The sequence below is a fragment of the Chenopodium album genome, chromosome 24, assembly GCF_948465745.1.
Source record: "Chenopodium album chromosome 24, dcCheAlbu1.1, whole genome shotgun sequence".
Classification (NCBI taxonomy): domain Eukaryota; kingdom Viridiplantae; phylum Streptophyta; class Magnoliopsida; order Caryophyllales; family Amaranthaceae; genus Chenopodium; species Chenopodium album.
The window spans coordinates 28,949,454-28,971,508 of NC_137857.1; the positions used below are offsets into that span (position 1 = coordinate 28,949,454).

Here is a 22,055-nt window from a genome sequence, read left to right on the forward strand (position 1 = left end):
TTTGTGTATACTTGGGGAACAATTTATGATTTTATTTAAATTAAGGTTTTCGTGTGTTTTAATAGACCTTTCATGTGATCGATTAGATTACATCTTATAATTTAAATAGACCTTTTAGGTGATCATTTAGATTACACCTTTTGTGAGCCATTAAGTATTAGGACCCCTTGTATGTATTGTTAACTCGTTCTTTCTCCATTATAGTGAAGAAGCTCTTGAATGTATACCATGTATCCTTGACTTATTGTTTATGAACTTTATGTTTTCCCGTTTTACTTTTCATTGATTTGTTCCGCATTCATCAAACACAATTACACTTAAATTTACTAACTAGGTTATTTAATTACTTAGTTTGTCAACATCAAAATCTTAGAGGATCAAACTCAACTCAACAACCAGTGAAGTTATTCAGAGAATGAAGAATAAAACAACATACGCTAATTATGAAACAATGCTAGCATACATCTCAATCTTTTAATTTGAATTCCAACATATTTTGTATTCACAAAAAAATAATTTTCAAAACTTGCAAGAAGTTAATTATTGCAAGAAATGTAGCTAAGAGTTACAATTCATAATAAACTTAATTACTAGGAGCTACTTCTTGAGTTTCCATCCTTTTAAAGAACTTTTTAGACAAGGGAATAAAGGATGCTAACAAACAAATACTAGTTACTGCTCCTGAAACGTAGAAGAGAACTTGAAAGCTTTCTATGCTTAAACTGCTTTGTTGATCATCATTGTTGTTGTCTGAGTCATTGGCTGTACTGGTGCAATCAATAGATAGATTTAAGTACGTTTTCTCAAGATGTTTTAGACGATCAAGTTCTGTTAGATTTAGTATGGCCTTGGAAACATCATCTGTTATTGGAGAGCCCTTGGGAAAAACCTGCAATTTTAATTAGCAAATGTAAGAAATAAAAAATGTGTTACTTGTGTTCCTAGAAGAGCTCAATCATATGCCATGGATAGACATATCGATATACTTCCTTTGCTACACTTTAGGGGTACGTACATTATTTATAGGAAATTTTCACATTTGCTACCACTAAAAACATCACGCTTCACATTTGCTACTTGTTTAAATTGTTTTTTTTTACTTTACTACCACCTAAAATAGAGTTTGTTAAAAATCACTACCACGTGCCTTATTCTGTTACTATTTCCGTTAGTGGGACCACTCCATCGTTTAGCCACCCCTCCAACCACCTTGCAGCCACCCCTCACCTCCCCCCTCCCCCTGCCGGTGCCGGCGCCGCTGCGCGAACCCACCCCCTCCCTTTCCCCCACCCTATGCGCAGCCAATCCCCCCTTTCCCTTTCCCCGTTCTCGAGCTCCGACCCCCACCCCGAACCAAAACCACCCCCTTCCCCCTTCCCTCCACAGGAAATTGGCCCCCCTCCCCTGATTCCCCCCCACCAAAATCGACCTCCTCCCCTTCCCATACCCTTTTCGGCCGTCCTTAACCCTAAACCACCACCCCAGCCACCGCACACAGAAAAGGGGAACCCAATTTCGCAACCCCAGCCCTGTTCAAACCCCAGCTCCGTTCGAACCCCAGCAATCAAACCCATATTCGCAAGGCGCTAGCGTCGCGATCCCACCCCCTTCGCAGCCCCATCCCCTCGAAAACCCGCCTCAATCCCAGTCAAAAACCCAAATCGATCTGAGCAAATCTCAAACCCTAATTCATTAAGCTTGTGGGTAACAAGAGTGGAGAATGTGGGTGAAGGAGAAGGAGGAAAAGCGGTTTCTGGGGAGTTTTCCGGCGGTGAGGTGGAGGACCATGGGGAGGTGGCGCCGGCAGCAGGAGGGGAATGGTGGCTAAGGCGTTTTGGGTGGCTGGTTTTGTTTTTGTTTTTTTATTATTATTTTTTTAATTTTTAATAAACTTAACGGAAATCCTAACGGATTCCGTTAAGTGGTAGTGAATTTTAACAACATCTGTTTAGGGTGGTAGCAAAGTAAAAAAAAAAAAATTAAATAGGTAGCAAATCTGAAGCAAGGTGTTTTAGGTGGTAGCAAATGTCAAAATTTCCTTATTTATACTATTTTGAAATGTTCAGAATAAACTGTCGTAGCTCCTAGCTAGAACCTAGTAATTATAAATTGTTTTACATTCATGCTTTTACTTTAATTTAGTCCTCGTAATATTTCAATCTGTAAATCAACATAAAGAGTTTTATTGTATTTAATTTGCAGAATCTAACATACCAAAGCTATAAAATAAAGTTTCAATAATGTAACCTTTAGGTCTAAATCTGTCACGGGGCTAACCCAACATGGGTAAGCGAGCCGGTAACTTTTGGGATAAAAGTAGATAGGGCAAGGGCCAGGGATTCCCCTCCCCTAAAGTGCCTGGGCCTATTGATAGTAGATCTCTGATGAAGGTGCTCTCCATCCTACTAGCTTAGTGTCACGGTCCGGGAGTTTGGACCCCGAAACGTGCGGCGCGCTCTAACCTTTTGGCGGCTAGAACGCTAGCCTCGTGCGGAAGAGAGGCTTGTGAGCACAAAGTAACACAAGCGGTCATTAGAATCTCAGCAGCACTCGCGTCTATTTGGGCGACGGAGTGCAGGTGGTCGGGGCTTGTGACGGCCCATACTTCAAGGAGGGCACAAGCGGGTCCGAACCATGAGTCCTTAGCGCATCAAGTTGGGTTGGAGGGGGAGCTATTATGCAAATAAGACACAATATCTATAAAGGTCTTAACATAAACAAGCATAAAAGCAAGGCAACATTTGGTAGAAGGCTCTAAGATTTCATTAATCATTCGCCATTTAAAGAACTTATAGTAGTACAAGCATAGAATCCCTAGTGAACGTTGTACTGAATGTAACACAATAATAGGACCTATGGCTAAGAAGACATAAACTAAACACTAGGAAAGCATCTAAGAGGCACTAATACATTAAAAGGAGTTGGATTCTAACACTTATTAGGCTCAAGTATTTACAGGCTAGACACATGAAAGGTATGAGATTTTCGACCCCAAGCATCGTAGTTTAGAGGATTAAACCATGTGATCTCAATGTTACAAGGTGAATCTCTAACAAACTACACAAAGCATTGCTTTGCTTGATAAAATGTCAACAAATTAGGTGTGGATGGTAAAACTACATAAAGAATAAAGAATGAATTTAACTTTTTAACAGATTTGACATGATTAAACGTTGTTGTATGTATACCATAAACCTGCTATATATATAGACAAGACAAATTCTCATGTGTAATGACATATCAAATTAAATCATGTATGTAACAAAGTTAATTGTATCGAAAACTTACAAATGCGAAGCCGCCAAATCTGTGGATTGGATTAGTCATGATGTATTTATTGCAATACTTTGTGACAAAGAGCTGCGCATAAGGGTACTCAAGGCATGCTGCTGAAATGTTTCTTGCTTGCAATTCCATGTGAATATCCTCAAACTTTGATTCCATGGGAATTATGTTTGTAGAATTAAATTTAAGAAGATCTTCCAAAAATGTTTTTACAAATGATGATTTATCATAACCAACTTTAGCATTGGTTCTTTGAAGCATCTCAACGTCGATTGATGTTCGATTGAGTCGATCATTGGTGATCATGGAAGTGAGATTGGCAGTATAACTTGATGTTAATATCATTATCATGAAAAACCACATTATCACCACCACTCTTGCTAGTTTGGAGGAAATTTCCTCCCCTAATATACCAACACATGATTGTTCTAAGTAACTAGTCATATATGCCATGCAAATTGCAATACTCGAATTGTTGAGAATAGGAAAGTAGATGAAACAAGAGAGCAAAACAAACAAGGGAGCCCCAATTAATCATCATGATAAACATAAATCGTTTATCTAATGACATGTTAGTAAATAAATCAACATTTGTGGAACTCACCGTACAATTAATAAAGTTGTTGAGTTATTTACAGAAATGTCATTAGATAACATTTTGCTGTTTATCATGAAGATCAACTTGTATTTTCTCAAAACAAACTGTACAACTACTGTTAAAATTTTGAGAATATAATCAGGCTTGGGCAACCCAAACAAGGCGGAAGAATAGAGTTTGATCCACTTACTTTGGGCATAGTAGAGAGAATTGACGGTAAACCAAGCGGTTGCACTTAGCTGATTTCTCCATGTTCCTCTAAACTCCGAGTTACTTCCATGCTCCAAAGCCCATATAATAATCATATTGTACACGAATACGAAGGACGTTACTAGCCACATTTTCGTTGTGAAGGGCTTCAAAAATATCCATGGAGCGTGAGAATTGTAAGATTCGGATACAGGCCGAATAATGGATAATCCTGATTCTTCAAATGGAAGAGTGAAATCTACAAGTTCCATTCGCCTTCCTAATATTGTTATATCACCGATTGCAGCATCAAAACACTGCCAAAAAAAAATGCTTCATGAAAAAAAATTGACTTATATTTTACTAGAATACTTTCCAATTGGAGAAAAAAATAAGTTACCTTGTTATGCACAAGTCCAATAAGATTATCGAATGAGCCATTGTATGGAATGAACACATAAGGCAGTCTATAATCCAATTGTTGTAGCACCTCATCGAAAAGATGAACACAATAGCCTTTGAAATTTGTATTATGGACTGAATTTGGAACATGTCTTGTTAAACAAAAATCGCCATCAAGAGCTCTACTCCCTGTATAATAGATGTAGTTATAATTGTAATCATGAGCAATTGGAACTCCAATTCTCATGGGTTTTGAGCTTGTTGGCATTGCCCATCCCTTTGGAATGGCACCCGTCAAGTTCCCTGGCCATTTTATTACACTTGCTAGTGTTTTCGCGGTATCCTCATCCTCAATATCATCACTACTGAAGTCTAACACTTCTCGGTAATTTGAACTAGCAATGTTAACTAGTCTAGTGCTAGCATTTACTACTACTAGATCATTATGCTCTTGGTCGAAGATAACTTTACCACTTAACCCTGTCGATAAGCATGTACCATGTAAGAAAAATATACAAAGACTAAGATATAAGGTATTATATACATGTAAATGTATAGTGTTGATATAATAAGAACAAGCAGCAAGGAAAAAATATATATCAAAAGATGTAAAATATTACCTGTAAATTTACTTTGTAAAATATCTTTGAGGAAGCTCTTAGATGTAACAATATGATCACGAATATTGTTACTAAGCCTTTGCTTAGCCTTGAAAATTGTTGTAATAGCATCATAGGCAATTAGAGCTTGAAAACTCGGTTCATAATACCGTTCTTTTTCATATGCTTGAAGAAATTTGATCCCAAATTTTGCATCAAATACTTCAAAACCCTTCGTAGAGTTATCAAATTTTGCCATGATTCCTATAGCACCTTCCATATTTAACATGGTTGGGTTGTCCAAAGAGGGAAGAAAATTAGTAATATCTTCGGATAGTATCCAAGCCGAATCACTCATCATTAGTCCATTTCCTTTTGCTTCCTCAAACAAAAGGCTAACATAAGGAAGTGATACTCTAAGAACAATGAAAACCCTAGAATAATATCTTCCATTGGCGAACTTCAATAATTTTTCTCTTAGAGTATCTCTAGGACTGATAGTTGATCCAAGTGGTGGAAGAACAAGATGGTGTTCAATTTGAGACCCAATGTTTTGGAGGGTTGTAGTGAGAAGAGAGATTGTACCACAATTACCACAACTCGTGGTAACATCGTCTTCATACACTACAATGACCCTACGCCAAAGGTAGCTATGAATGATGGATGCTATGTTTTGGACTTGTTGAGTCATGTTGTGAGACATTTGGACTAGGAATGGCCATTGGAGTGACGCGAAAGGTGAGATGGTAGGAGGTGTTGCAGCAAGTGAGAGAATTGGTATTTGAGCTAGAGTTCCAATTTTTGCTACTAATGTTGTAGTTTGCCAATCTTCAATGCCTACTATTATAACTTCCAATTTCTTCTCCTTGATTAGTGCTTCAACTGCAAGATTTATTCTCTAATGTGAATAAGAACATACTTTGTATAACTTATCAAGATTCAAATTTGGAATAATGATAGTCATGCATAATCACAAAAGTTATTATATGACTATTATTATGGTTGGTTATGTCCAGTACGAATGTAAATAGTGTATAAGGTATGAATTGAGGATCACTTAGTTTTTAAATTAATTTTAAAAAGAAAATGATAAAGAAAAAAATCTTTAAACTCGTTACTTTTTATTTCATCTTTTCTTTTCTATTATTACTTTGAACTTCGTGTTAAATTAAACATTTTTCATCCATTTATAAATGGCTAACTCAATCTTCCATTTGCACTCCACCTCGGGCAATTGGACCAGTTCTTCCTTCTATATTTTTTTTCATGTTCCCCCCCCCCCCCCCCCCGTTTTTTTTTTTTTTTTTTTTTTGGGACATGTTTTCATGTTCTTTCATTTTTTTTTTTTTTTTTTTTTTTTTTTTTTTTTTTTTTTTCCTCCATAAGATGAACAAATTTTGTGTCAAAATCATGAAACATGAAATTACGGGAACAAAGGGCTTATAACTATAACGAATATGGGTAACCCTTTTTTCTCCATAATTTATAGACACAAGAAAATTGACAAGTCAACTAATGAATTAGAATCTACTGATGTTACTTAATTCATAGGGTGATGTAAGGGGCCACTTTCATGAACATAAATAGGAAGGACACATGTAATTTGTCGTAAACTTAGAGTAAGACATAACGGTCCCTTGAGAATGAAGTAGATGGAGAAAGGTCAAAAACATGCAATTGACACAAAATATGCAATTGACACAAAACATGCAATACATATTAATAACCAATAAAAATTTATACTTAATAAGATAATAACTAGAAAAGAATCTAATCATATACTACCTCCGTTACATATTATTTGCAACGATTAGACATTTTCCCTCTCTACTTTATGTCAAATCGTTGCAAATGTGTGACGGAGGTAGTATAACAACTCTCATATTTTATTAATCTAAAATTCATACATACATATTACGGAGTATTAATCTGGAATTCATTTATCCAACCGATAAATTAAAGTTAGACTAGTTTAGCATACTCCATATGTATATATATAACAACTCTCACAATTGTGGGACAATATTCTAAATTAATTTTGGGTATGTCTTTAGCACACCATAATTGTAATATTCATCTTTTTAATCTGATTTTTTTATCAATCATATCATCCATATATATATTAAAATGATTTCATTTTCCAATCCAAAATTTTACAAGATATTTGTCAAATTGTCAGGGTATAGTATGATGTATGCTTGTTGTCCTCACTCCTCATCACTACAAATTATCACTTTTTAAGCAAATTATGACATAATCAATACTCTTTATCCTTCATAAAACTAAAAAGAATTTCGTATATCCTTTATGTTTTGGCTTCTATTGTATACTAGTAATATTGGAGTTGTGATAGATATGTGTGTGCTTGACTTAGATACCTCGAAAATTATCCTTAATTCTTCCTTTTCTCACATATGCCAATTTAGCCAAGGTTCGTTATTCATAACACTAAGGGGTCGTTTGATTGGGGGTATTCATCAAAGGGAATGAGAGAATTAGCTGCCCCAATTTCTTTTATAGTAATTTGTTAGTCACTTATTTTCATTCCCTTTACCTTTTCCAATTTCCAATCCAAAATTTTACAAGATATTTTCTAGGGTATGTTGTATGCTTGTTGTCCTCACTCCTCACCACTGCAAATATATAATTATCACTTTCTAAACAAATTATGACATAATTATTACTCTTTATCCCTCACAAAACTAAATAGAATTATATACTTCGTATATCCGCCTTTATATTTTGACTTCTAATTTATACTAGTAATATTAGAGTGTTGATGGATATGTGTGTGCTTGACCTAGACACCCAGAAAAATCATCCTTAATTCTTCCTTTATCTAATGTGCCAACTTAGGTAAGGTTCGTTATTCATAACACTAAGGGGCCGTTTGGTTGGGGTTATTCATCAAAGGGAATGGGAAACAACTGCCCCAATTCCCTTTGTTGTTTGTTAGGCACTTATTTTCATCCTTTTACCTTTCCATTACCCCAAATCCAACCAACTTGATTCCCCACCCGGCCCCCTAGACTTTTTCATTCTCTTTCCTTAGCCACCCCTCCACCACCACACCACACTAGCCACCACCCTTTTACCTTTTCCCCACCACCCAACTGCCACCCAATCACACCTCCACGGCTCCACCGACATTCGTCGACCTATGCCACCCCTTCCTCAACCATCATCGACCATCTCCAACCCTTTTTAGGGTTTTTTTGAGGATAATGGAAGGTTTTCAGGGATAGGGTGGGGTTTTTGGGCTGCGAGAACGGCGGTGATGGTGAGGAATGTGCGGGCGAGCATGACAAGGTGGTGGCTGGGTGGTGGGTTGGCCGGGTGATGGCTGGAAATTCGAAGGAATGAGTTGTTTGTGTGGTTGTGTGGTGGTGGACTGGTGGCTCCATTCCTTTTTTTATATTAAAAAAAAAACAAACAACATACCACTTGGAAAGGTTTTTCATTCCATTCTCTTGTATTTCCTTTAATCATTCCATTTCGTTCACCCCGTGCGAACCTATCGGCACCTAAATATTGACTTTGCTACGCGTACAAAACTACCCTTGTAGCTGATAAGATATTACACTAGTAACCTCACAATATTACTAATTGGGGGGTGATTTTTGGTTAAAGGGAACTAGATTAAAGCATCATAACAATAAAGAGTTTCACAATATTACTAAATGGGGGGTGATTGGAAGCAAAATCCCGTTTATATGAGTTGGTTTGATTCATTACTTCGCTCTAACTAGAAGGAATTCCTTCTAGGTATTATGGCTCCGGTGGAATCTTGGAAATTATTTATCTCATTTACCGCATCCAACTCCCAAAGTTCGTGATGTTTATTACTTCACTTAAAGTTCGTTATTATCCCTAATGCCTAACTGTTGAATAACGAACTTAATTAAAAGTTTGGCTTTCAAATTATTTTTTAATTAACTCTAGCCTAAACATATAGACTAATAATAGTCAACAATCTTTTATTTTATCAAAACAACTATCAGAATAAGACATAACGCATAACAGTCTTGTAACAATATTATTGGAGGTGACTTAAAAGTTTTGAACCTTATCATGTAAAGCATACTCTTCGTTTAATTTGTAGATAAGGAAGCAACACATAAGCTAAGGCAATTTTCATGTTTACGAAGCAAAGTAAAGTTCTAGTACAAGAATGTCAAAACACGGTTAGTAAAGGCTATAGATCAGGAAGCAACCAACCTTCAAAAGCAGTTTGAAGCGGCCTTTGTTTGTAATCTATGAAATGAACAGAAATCTTTGCATTTTCAACCGCGATTTCTATGGCTATTTTCTGTTCTTTACCCATACGAGAATCCAAGTCGAGTATTACACCAATTTTTGTTGTTTCATCATCACCTGCAATGGAGGTTAGTCCTTCAACAAAGAATATTATACAGAAGAAGAGTGTAAATACTAATAGGAGGGATTGAAGTTTCGGCTTCATGAATACGGAAATTTTCGAATCCATGGAGGTTGATATGATATGATCTTGTGTTGTTCATTCCTTGTGATTCAATTTTGTATAGACATAGTCATATATGATATTGTGGACCGTATGTATGTAGTGGTCTATAGTCCGTTTCTATGACTTTTCCCATTCTAGCTTTTACGTCGAAAATTATGGGTAAGAGTTTAGAATTTTCCTTCGTCTGGAATAATTATTCATTTAATTCATTATTTTTTGAGGAATCACTTAATATTACATACATTTTTGTCTTATTAGTACTACATACGTAGTATTCTCTCCGTTTTTAAATACTTACCCCATTTCTCTATGTGTGGAGTTTTAAGAGAAATTAAAGAAAGTAATAAAATATAGAGGTAGTGGGGTCGTTGAGAAAATAAAATATTATAAGTATTGGAAGAATATAAGAAGAGAGAGTATTATGTTGGGTCCACCAAGTATGAGAAATGAACTAAATATTGTAAAAGTTTTCCATAAGGAAAATGAAGCAAGTATTTAAAAACGGACGGAAAAAGAAAGTGGAGCAAGAATTTAAAAACGGATGGGAGTAATAGACTAATAGTATGAAGGAATTATTCATTCATTTATTAATACATTAAAAAACGTACATTTTTTTTCTTGTATTAATAAATCATTGTAATTGTACTCCCTCCATCCCTAAATTACATTCCTCTTTGGAAATTTACACGGGAATTAAGGAGGGAAGAATATGACAAATAACAATAATTAGATAATGCAATGGGAAGTACAAAGATATATTAGTTATTACTCATGACATGTCATCAATCCTTTGCAAAAAAAAGGACCAATTACATGCTCCTAATTGAAAATTTTTAACCAATCATATTCATTGTAATTTGGCACAAGGATTATGAGTGAGATTAGGTAAGGATGAGTGATAAAGCATTAAATATAAAACAGAAAAAGAGAGTTGATTTACTAAAAAAAACTTACCAAAAATAAAAAGGATGAATGTAATTTTGGAATACTTAAAATAGAAAGGATGAATGTAATTTAGGGACAGAGGGAGTACCATATTATTATAATGTATTGGATGACAATGTATATGAATTTCTATTGGATGACACCTAATAGTATCGACTTTTTCTAATTTCTCGTTTTAGTTTTTAATATAAAAAAAAAGGAAAACCAAACCCAAAAAAACAATCACGAACAAGCCGATCTAAGGTTTTAGAATTACAAAACTTTTTTTTGGTGATCCACCCGATTTACCATTTGGGCTAATATGGATTCGGGGATCAGTTCTGGGTGGTTAGGTTCCAATCCCCTCCCAATTGTTGTTGTAAGGGATCGAATATAGGTTTTCCCTACTAATTGTAGTCTCAATCACCACTACACCAACATCCAATTGGTTACAATTACAATACTTTTCGTTTAACAAAGGTAACTTTGGAGTAATGTTTGGTAAAATTTAACTATTGCAGAATAATAAGTACTCCCTTCGTCCCTAAATTACATTCCTCCTTTCTATTTTTGGTATTCCAAAATTACATTCCTCCTTTCTATTTTTGATAAGTTTTTTAGTAAATCAACTTTCTTTTTCTGTTTTATATTTAATGCTTTCTCACTCATCCTTACCTAATCTCACTCATAATCCTTGTGCCAAATTACAATGAATATGACTGGTTAAAATTTTTTAATTAGGAGCATGTGATTGGTCCTTTTTTTTTGCAAAGGATTGATGACTTGTCATGAGTAATAACTAATCTATCTTTGTATTTCCCATTGCATTATCTAATTGTTGTTATTTGTCTTATTCTTCCCTCCTTAATTCCCGTGTAAATTTCCAAAGAGTAATGTAATTTAGGGACGGAGGGATTCTTTTATCAAAATCTCATTTCTAACATTTATTACTCACAACGAGAAATGAGACTCTAGTTAAGGGCCAAAGGGAGTAATGATAATAACTATTTCTGTATTTATTGCCTAATTGTACAATAATGGCTTTTAATAATAACAACGAGCAAAATTACTAGGGATCTCGGAAATCGACCTCATATAGTCATATGAGTTGAATCGTCGTCCCAAAAATTAAATTCTGCTATCATATATGCATATGTAGATAGGTGCTCGTAGCCTCGTAGTTATTAATTTGTTTGATAGCCTCTCATTTCACTTTGTTTTAGGCCAAAAGAATAATACTCGTAATAAGTAGACGTGTTAAGAAGGAAAACTAAACCATGTCCTTGTCAATAATTAAGACATACTAATATAAGCCAAATCAATTTGTTACTGATTATAGTTTTTTTTTCTTTTTTTTTTTTTTTTTTGAGGGGGTACTGATTAAAGTATTAAACTATACAAACATTGCGTTAAAAAGCTTTATACAAATATTACTCTTTTATTTACTCCCCGTATATTTTTGGTTCTATTAACTTCACAAACTACCTAAAACCAATATACAAAGTTTATCGATGGTTCTACCGTAGTTGTCGACTACGGACGACTACATACGACTATAGTCGACTATAATAAAAGACTAAATCTGAACCCTTGATATATTTTATTGTTTAATCTTAGCCTTTGAATATTTTTTTAAAAAAAAGATTTTAAAAATCAAAGTTATACAGTATTTAAGTCATGACAAGTCAGCGCCCAGTCAGTGCCCAATCAGCAAAGGGTTGTTTGGTTCATTACTTTTAGAGGGTATTTTTTTTTCCAAGTTATAATATTATAATTTATAAATAATCATTCAAAGTTATAAAATTGAAGAAAATCATCCAAAATAAACGATTGACAAAATTCATATGTATGTCTTCATCCCCATTTTGATAGCTTCATCCATCTTCAATGGCGCACCTAATTTTTGATCAATTTTAAAGGGCCACTCCATCTTTAACCTCCAATAATCTTCATTATTTATCCAAAAATTACCAAATTACATCTTTTAGAATTTGAATCAATAAGATTAATGTTTAATTATCGCTGCTTTAATTTTTTATTTTAGAGTTTGTATTAATATTTAACTGTATAAAAACTTCGATTAAAAATTACGGATTATATCTTTCGGGACTATTATTAGAATTGGAATGATGTTTAGTTTAATTTTGATCAAGCATATGAATCCATGAGTAATCATCCGCCATTGTTGAATGTTGAAGCTTGAGCATGATTTTATGTTAAAAATGAACAAAAATAAATAGTAAGATATTATACCAAATTAATTAGTTGTTAACTTGTAAATAATTCATTTTTTCTATTTTTTGTTTTGTATCACCATTGATGAGTTTTGAATGTCCAAAATTAAAAAAAAAAAAAAAAAAAAAATTAATTGATGGTTAAAAAAACCAACGACAAGACAATGCGATACTTTTTTTTTTTTTTTTTTTTGAATTAATACGAAAATACAGTTAATTAAAAAAAAAAGGTTCAAAAAAAAAAGAAAAAAAAATGAAACAAACGTTGAAGTTTTTTTGTTATTTTCCTTGAATAATGGTAATATTTTTGACTAAATCTATCCATTATTCCCGTAAATAAAAAATAATAAAAAAAATCTATCCTTAATTACCTTTGCCAAAAATGGTTTGTTAAAATATTTTAGCTTATTAACATGGTGATTCATTAGACTAAATCTATTTTTTATCACATCTGCCAAAAATAATATGTTAAAAAGATTACGAAGTAAAATATATTAAAAAGATTATCTTTTGCCAAATTTGTATTTTTATCATTTAACATTTTAAAACATTTAATTATAGTATATAAATTTGGATTTTTTTTGGGAAATTCTCAATGGTAGCTATATACTTTTGCTCATTCTCAATGGTAACAAAATATTTTGCAAATTCTCCCAAATAGCATTACTTTTTATAAGTTTCTCTAACATGACAATAGTTGTATAATTTGCAAGTAATTAGCTTTAAAAAAACAAGAATTAGCCTAATAATTAAAAGAAAAAAAAGATATTTTAAAAAAATGGGACTAAAACCCTCTGCCAAGTAGCCACCTCCACGGCGTGGCTAGCCCACCGCCGAAAACCTAAATACCCCGCATAGCTATCCCGAAAACACCTTGTTCTCTCAAAAACCCACCCGAAACAACTTCGTTCTCCGCAAAACCCACCCATAGCCACCTCACCATTCTCTCTGAAACACATCCATAACCTCTTAATCTCCCCGAAACCCTCTCAAAGTCCATCTCGAAACCCACGCCGATTCCCGAAATTACATGGTTCAGCTTAAAACCCTGATTTTCATTGTTTTGAGGGGTGGAAATGGAAAGGAAAGGGAAGGGGAAGGCATATTTTTTTTTTTTAATCAAGCATTTTTTTTTTTGTTATTTATTAGTTTAATTCTGGTTTAATTAAGTTAATTAGTTGATAATTGTAAAAATATTGTTATGCTTGAGAAACTTTTAAAAAATAATGCTATTTGGGAGAATTTGTCAAATATTTTGTTACCATTGAGAATGGGCAAAAGTATATGGCTACCATTGAAAATTTCCCATTTTTTTTTTTATTAGTTTCACTTATATTCAGATATACAAATACATCCTATTAAAAAAAAAAAAAAAAAAAAAAAAAAGGATTTCATATTGTGAGATCAAAGCATATAAATGGTAAAGTGGGTGCCCACATCAGTCAGGCTATTGTTCAAATAATTGGTCCCTGTTTGAAATTTTTTGTACAAATGAAAGTGGTACATAAGAAGGTTATTAGGTGGTAACTTAATTCTCACATACTCCGTACTAGGGTTATTGTTCTGGTGATTGGGAGTTTGTTGTAACTTCTTAACTTTTAATTCTTGCTTTGTATAAAATAAAGAGTGTGAATGAATAAGATGAATGATTTATGTTCTTATTATTAATATTAAGGGAATGTTAATTAGAGAAGCTGGTTGGTAAAATCACATATTAGGGTTAATAATTAGGTGTTTAATTGGTTTGACATAAGTCAAATAACGTTTTATTTAGGACTACCTAATATTTAATTTGGGAATTCTCTAAATTTTTTTAGAAGTATATTGTTGGGAACAAATGCCCTATCATTAGGACTACCTAATATTTAATTGGGAATTCCCTAATTTTTTTTAGAAGTATTTTGTTGAGAACGAATGGCCTATAATTAGGACTACCTAATATTTAATTGGGAATTCCCTAAAAAATTTTAGAAGTGTATTGTTGAGATTTGAGAACAAATGCCCTATTATTAGGCCTACCTAATAATTAATTGGGAATTCCCCAGAAATTTTTAGAAGTATATTATTGGGAAAGAATGCCCTATTATTAGGACTACCTAATTTTTAATTGGGAATTCCCTAAATTTTTTTTTGAAGTAATTATTGATACAAATAATTGTCATAAAATTTATGTTGAAGTGACATTTCTCGATCATTTTGAATAACAAATACACTAAATAGTCCATCAAACCATTGTAAAACTTAATACGTATGTTTCGTACCAATTAGTGGTTAGGCATTCTCAGTGTGTTAGGGTACACAAAATAATATTGATCATAGGCTCAATTTTTAAACACTTGCCATTTACTAAGATTAAGGTCAAAACTCATTTCAAACTTAATAAATAAAATATGTTTCAAACTGACGTGTTTCAACCTATTGCATGTGATATGGTATTCTTTATTCCATTAAGCCAATAAGGGTGTTGAAAAACAATATTCCTACCAAGCAAAAGATAAATGGAAAATGCTATACATAACCCTTAGGACTACACATAAGCATTAAAAACACACTAGAAATCGTATAAATTTAAGATATCATAAAAATATAAAACTAATTACACTGATTTACGTGTGTTTTTGTCATGAATTCCTAATTTTATACAATTTAAGATAAAAAAAAAAAACTATACGTAAAATAACTTTGGTCGTCCATATATATATATATATATATATATATATATATATATATAGGGCCTGTTCACATTTACTGAACTGAACTAAACTGAATTGATTGGAGCTGAAATGAACTGAACTGATTGGAGCTGAGCTATACTGAACTGAACTGAATTGATTGGAGCTAAAATGAACTGAACTGATTGGAGCTGAGCTGAACTGAATTGAACTGAGCTGAGCTGAATTAAACTGAGCTACAATAAATATTTTATGAGAGAAGGAAATTAGGAATTGAACTGAACTGAACTGATTGGAGCTAAATTAAACTAAATTGAAATTAAGTAAATGTGAACAGACTCTTACTAACACTCAATCTGTACCACTTTTGCTATTTTCAAAAGTGGTTTAGGATGTCCCAAATGAAATGTAGTCCCAAATGTTTTGGGCATTCTCAAATTACTTTGCGTGGCAGTCCCAAATTCACATATTTTACATAAAATGAGTTGAATTTTTTTTTTATAAAAGGAAATATGGGATATTCAAATCTAAGAACACAACTAAGATAAGCTGTAATAAATTCATATAAGTTAGATAAGATCGTTTAGATTAATGAAAATTAGGTGAATACAACACATTTTTACCAATGAAATCCTATTCAAACTCAAATTATATGTAAACTGTGGCGGAGCCAGAATTTTGGCAATGGTAGGACACCATCGATCTGCGTATTAATCACAACTAATATTACACTTTAACTTATAAAAAATAAAAATTTAATAAACATCCTTCTTTTTTAATTGTGTTTCATTTTATAGGTTCAAATACTATAAATATTAAATACTACTTGTAGTAATCAAATATTAAGGTACGATGAACAAGAGTTTGATTATAAGCTAATTTTTATTATCTTTAACCAAACATTATATCATATTTTTGTAATAAAATAATTCTTATGTCATATTTTTATGATTATACGGAGTTACATCTTATTTTAGGAAAAGATTAGCTAAGGTTAGATAAATTTTGTGTGATTCTCCCTCCCTTATTCACGCTTGATACATTTTCCTTATTATTTTTTTTTTACAAAGGGTAATCAATTATTATTTGACTTGAGATACAAATAAAGACCATGGTATATATCTTTGCTAGCTAAAAAAAATTTGATAAAATATTACAATATAACATTTAAATTGTTAGAACATATTTTGAATATATTTTGTAATTATTGGTATATATCTTTTAGTTTCTAAAATTATTTTTAGGTATCTTTTAGTTAGTCAACTCTAAGGTTTAGCAAATCAGTTAGCTATTTATCTTTGGTGCAATCAGTTAGCTAATATGTAGCCTAGCTTTATGCTTTTAAATTTGTATATATTCCACTGCTTATTAGAATGAAATACTCGTAGGCTTGCTTTCTTTCTTGGTAACTAAAATTAAAATATTATTTTTTTTTGGCAAATTTTTGTAAATAACATTAAAATTTAAAAACACATTTTTATTTTGCGGCAAAATTAATAAAAATATGTACTTATACACATTTTGATTTTTGAATATTCATATACATATTAATTACAACTTACAAGTATTTCTTTTTTTTATTATTATTTCGCATATATTCAAATACCCATATAAAATACATGTGTTGGGAATTATTTTAAAATAAATTAGAGAATTGGTAAATTAATTTCAGTTTAATAAAACTAATTTCATTTTAATATAAATAATTTCAGTTTATCAATAAAATAGGTTGAAGAGAGCAGGACTTAGCACACGTAAACTATGTTTGAGCATGGTAAGTAATAATAATTTCATAAAAATTAGTAAAAGTGAAACAACCACTAGTGATTTACACACCGATACTTTTTCAGTGTGGCTGGTCATACCGTGTGGCCGGGGTTACTTATAGGGGATACTTATTCAAGGGTTTGTTACTGGGGTTACTTATTCAGAAGTTACTCATTTAGGAGTTACCTAGTCGGTCATAGGTTAATTATTCTGAGGTTACTTAATCCGTTAACGCGTTTTAGCTGGAGTTAGTTACTTATTTATGGGTTACTCAGTCGGTCAAGGGTTATTAACTCTAAAGTTACTCAGTCCGTTTTTGTGTAAGAATAACCCCTGACTGACCAAGTACCCCTTGAATAAGTAACCACTAATCAAGCGAGTAACCCCCCGAATAGGTCAACCCCGGAATAACTAATCCCGGCCACATGGTTTGACCAGCAACACCCTTTAATTTATTACCAACAATGACACACTTGGCCCACTTACACTATCTAATAATATCTGATAAGTTCTACACTTCTACTAAAACTTTTCACGTCATGAGGTGATGCAAAAAAATAAATAAAATAAAGAAGGAGAGAGTAAGATTAATTTGCCAACAATCAACACAAACTGAAGGATAAAACTCATTCAATCATAATGATCATCGTTACTCTACGTTTGACTGAAATATCTCTCTTATTTAATACGCACTCATATAAGTATATCCTTATTTAGACATTCATAAATTTAATTTATGGGTACAAAAAATGAACCTGTTTTTTTTTTCCACTAAGGTTATATATTTAGACATCATTATTGATCGTTGCAGTTTACCAAGGGCTTATTAGTTACATCAACTTAGCTAAAAATCACGTTCATTATTGATGTAAATAACTTGAAGTTAACTACACATAATTGCTTAGCCAAAACATGTGTATTTATATTATAAAACAAAAAATATGATTAGACCGTCTCAAATAATTATATAAAGTCCCAAAATTATTTATTTATTTTTTAAAAACAACTAAGATAAATTTACCTTAGGGTTCCCTCTAGGTTTTCTCCTTGGTAGGGTTTTTTTGGTTTCCTCTAGGGTTTCTCCCTTGGGAGGGTTTTTCTAGCCTCCATTGCTAGATTTTTATTCTTTTTTTTGAAGGTTTTCCTTCAATCTTCTCCTTCTCTCTCTTTCTCTTCCATCTCTTTTCTTCTGATCTCAATTGTAAATTTTTGTAGGGGCTTCCATCGGTATTTTTACCGGTGATAAGCCCCAAAAAAAACTTTTTAATTGCTTTCAATAAAAGATCACATCTTTATGATGGAGTTTGATCTACTATTAGGTTTAATTTATTTGTTTGTTCGTCTGTCAAAGTTTGAAGATTTAGGGTTTCACAATCTCCAAAAGTGTCTAGAAGGTCATATGAGTTTTTCACCCAAACAACTATTCATATGTGGATCTCAAGCCGAATTAGTGCCAACTCACAGATTGTATTGCTTCAGATGAAGATTTTTATAAAGGCGATCGTTGATCAAATCTGCGATGTAACTAGTTTTAAGGTGAATTGTATTTGTATTGGAATTTTAGATTTCCTCGAAATTGTTTGTAAGTGCCGTTTGGCTATCTTTCATTAATGAAATCCTTTCTCTTCTTGTCAAAAAAAAAAAAAGATAAATTTACCTTTAATCATCATAATTTGACGAACAAACATTGAAATCTAACGCATTTGTGAGGCCTAACATTTTTGTCACTCTGCTTCGTATATTTTCTAATTTTCCTTTTTTAGGTACCTAAAATTTTTATTGGAGTACCCAAACAAACATTTCTAAAGTTTTACGACTCACATGGATATATATGGCTAAGTTTTTTATTTTTATTTTTTTTTATCGAAGGATAATTATCAAAATTTATACACACAAGAATCCTATCAATATCGATTAGTCCTATTGTTTGCAATGGATTAATCTTGTGTATCATGACAAAATTCACAACCCATAGAGCATACATAAATTTCTCTTTTAGATATGTCTTATTTAGTTTTGTATAAAATTTGAATTTTATTAGTCAAGTCATTTAGAAAAATTGATAAATATATGATTTGATTATAATATAGAACACAGTGGATAAATTGTTTCCCATTTTAGGTATACCTAAGTTATATTTGGGCGTACCTAAAACAAAGTATTTCAATTCTGTTTTTTAAATTAATACAAAGTATCAAATTATTTCGGATAATCACATGCATCCATTTTTAGTACTTTTGACGAGATTTATTGTCACTCTATCTAACCAAGGTCTCATTAACTTAATCACATTTCTTATTTAAAGTAGAAGAACCGTATTTAAATGCTGAAAACAGTTGCTTGGCCAATACATTACTTCTTTATTTAGAATTAGAGGTGATCAAAATTTCGGGCCGGGTTGGGCCTTAATGTAGTATTTTGTGCCCAAACCCGTAAAAAGTAGCGGGCTTTTTGGGCAAAGACGGGCTTTTCGGACTTTTTTCGAACCGAGATCGGGTTTTAATTAAAAGTACGCTTTTACTCTTTTAGGCTTGCCCAAACCCGCACTATTTTTGGGCCGGGCCAATGATGATCACCTCTATTTAGAATGTACGTACGTAGTAAGTAACAAAAGAACACAATTAGGCGGTCCCAGATGACTATTGGTTAGTCCCAATATAAAAGGCTAAAGATTAGTTAACCTTTAATCGAAAGATAATTATCGAAATTCATACACAAAAGAATCCTAGCAATTTCTATCAGTCATATGTTTGCATCCTTATACTTCTGTATTTTGTTAAAAAAAAAAAGAAAAAGATTGAAGCCCTTTGTTTTAGGTACGCCCAAAATAACATAGGCATACCCAAAATAGGAAACATTTAATACACATGAATCTATGTTTTAATCAAGTCTTCTCTTAGTAAATTATCCTGATTGAAAAATAATATTCAAATTGTGGGTAAGCCCAAAAATAAATTGGGGATATCTAAAAGAATATATATATATATATATATATATATATATATATATATATATATATATATATATATATATATATATATATATATATATATATATATATATATATATATATATATATATATATATATATATATATACTAGGAATTAATCTAGGCCCTTAGATTATGTTTAATCGGACATTCCACATGTTTCCCGTGTCATTAATGGAATTTTTTTTTTAATATTTTAACTTTACAAATTAAAGTAAGGTTAATTTATTGCAAACAATAGGATTAATAATCGAAACTTCTAGGATTCTTGCGTGTATGAATTTCGATAATTATCCTTTGATTAAGGGCAAACGTATCTTTAGCATATTATTTTAGGACATGCTAGTAATTATTGCCCGCCTAGTTGTGTTTTTTAGTGCGTACTAAGGGTCTGTTCACTTCAGCTTAATTTCAGTTCAGTTCAGTTCAGCTCCAATCAGTTCAGTTCAGTTCAACTCCTAATTTCCTTCTCTCATAAAATATTCATTTTCGCTCTATTCAGTTCAGCTCCAATTAGTTCAGTTCAGTTCAGTTCAACTCTAATCAGTTCAGTTCAGTTTAGCTCAGTAAATGTGAATAGACCCTAAGTACATACAAGTATATATGTTTTCGCGTATTCTTAATATAATTTAAGATAATGAGGTTTTTCAATCTAAACAAGGATCGTTATGTAATAGGTTGGCCGAGCAACTATTTTCAGCATTTATAATTGGGCTTTCTATGTTTAACAAGAACCGTGATTAAACTAATGAGACCTTAGTTGTATCGAATCAAGAGTACTAAAAACGGATGTGAATATTCGAAATAGCCTTATAAACTACTGTATTTTATAAAATTAAAAAAAAAAAATTGAACCATTTCGTTTTAGAAACGCCCAAATATAACTTAGGTATACCCAAAACGGAAAACATTTTATACACCATTCTATGTTTTAATCAATTCTTATCGTTGTCTATCATTCTAATTGAGTAATAACATTAAAAGATTGGCTACACCCAAATTAAATTAGGGAGTTGTATCTAGATACGTCCAAATATAACTTTGCAATACCCAAATGGAAAACATTACATATATATATATATATATATATATATATATATATATATATATATATATATATATATATATATATATATATATATATATATATATATATATATATATTAATCAAGTCTTATCAATGTCAATCGGATACTAATAAAAGGAAATTATAGTAGTTGGAGAATTAGGGCCTGTTCTCTTACGTTGAAATTCAGTTCAGTTCAGTTCAGCTCCTAATTTCCTTCTCTTATAAAATATTCAGTTCAGTTCAGCTGAATTCAGTTCAGTTCAGTTCAGTTCAGCTGAGTTCAGTCAATGAGAACAAACCCTTAATAATTATGAAAAAAAAGATAGTGTGGTTAATAAAAACAGTAATCAACGTGAGAATAAATAAATAATAATAAACAAAATAGTATTCTATCTAGTTTGGGTGGAGACGAGAGATTATTATATACAACCGGGTGCACGGTACTGTCGGTACATCCATAAACATTCTATTCTCCTTTTGATGATTGTTTTTCATTTAATATAAAATGAAGAGCAAAACTTACTTTGAGTTAGTTGGGTTTACGATACACCCGAGTGTATATAAATATTTAAGGTAGCAAAGACTATAAGAGGAGAGAATGGTATATATATGATACTTCCAGGTACAATATTAAAAAAAAAAATGAAGTATCTTGTTTCTGCTTAGGGATGGCAACTCAATCCGAGTTTGATTCGATCCGAAGATAAAGAAATCCGATCCGAATCTGTTTAAAATTAGTCCGAATCCGAATCTGAATGGGAGGCGGATCGAACTTGGACCCTATGCAAAGTCTAACCGTGTCCGAAATTATGCATATATGCTTTATAACTTGGGACAATTACA

At 32.2% G+C, this 22,055-nt stretch overlaps 1 protein-coding gene across 1 annotated transcript; it reads right to left on the reverse strand.

Moving 5' to 3' along the window:
- Positions 1-583: 583 nt before the first annotated feature.
- On the reverse strand, positions 584-9,535 carry LOC145610769 (glutamate receptor 2.7-like). Its single transcript, XM_081666065.1, has 6 exons — positions 9,292-9,535; positions 5,095-5,955; positions 4,473-4,954; positions 4,074-4,389; positions 3,289-3,689; positions 584-889 (listed from the first exon to the last, which is right to left on the reverse strand). Exons 1-6 carry the CDS (start codon positions 9,533-9,535, stop codon positions 584-586), a joined length of 2,610 nt encoding a protein of 869 aa, XP_081522191.1.
- Positions 9,536-22,055: the final 12,520 nt, after the last annotated feature.

Excerpts from the sequence above, each read along its gene's own strand:
- LOC145610769 (XM_081666065.1), bottom strand. The coding sequence starts at position 9,535 with ATGAAGCCGAAACTTCAATCCCTCCTATTAGTATTTACACTCTTCTTC. Across the intron at positions 4,955-5,094 it reads TTTACAAAGTAAATTTACAG|GGTTAAGTGGTAAAGTTATC; the intron begins GTAATATTTTAC and ends GCTTATCGACAG. Across the intron at positions 890-3,288 it reads GATTTGGCGGCTTCGCATTT|GTTTTTCCCAAGGGCTCTCC; the intron begins GTAAGTTTTCGA and ends TTAAAATTGCAG.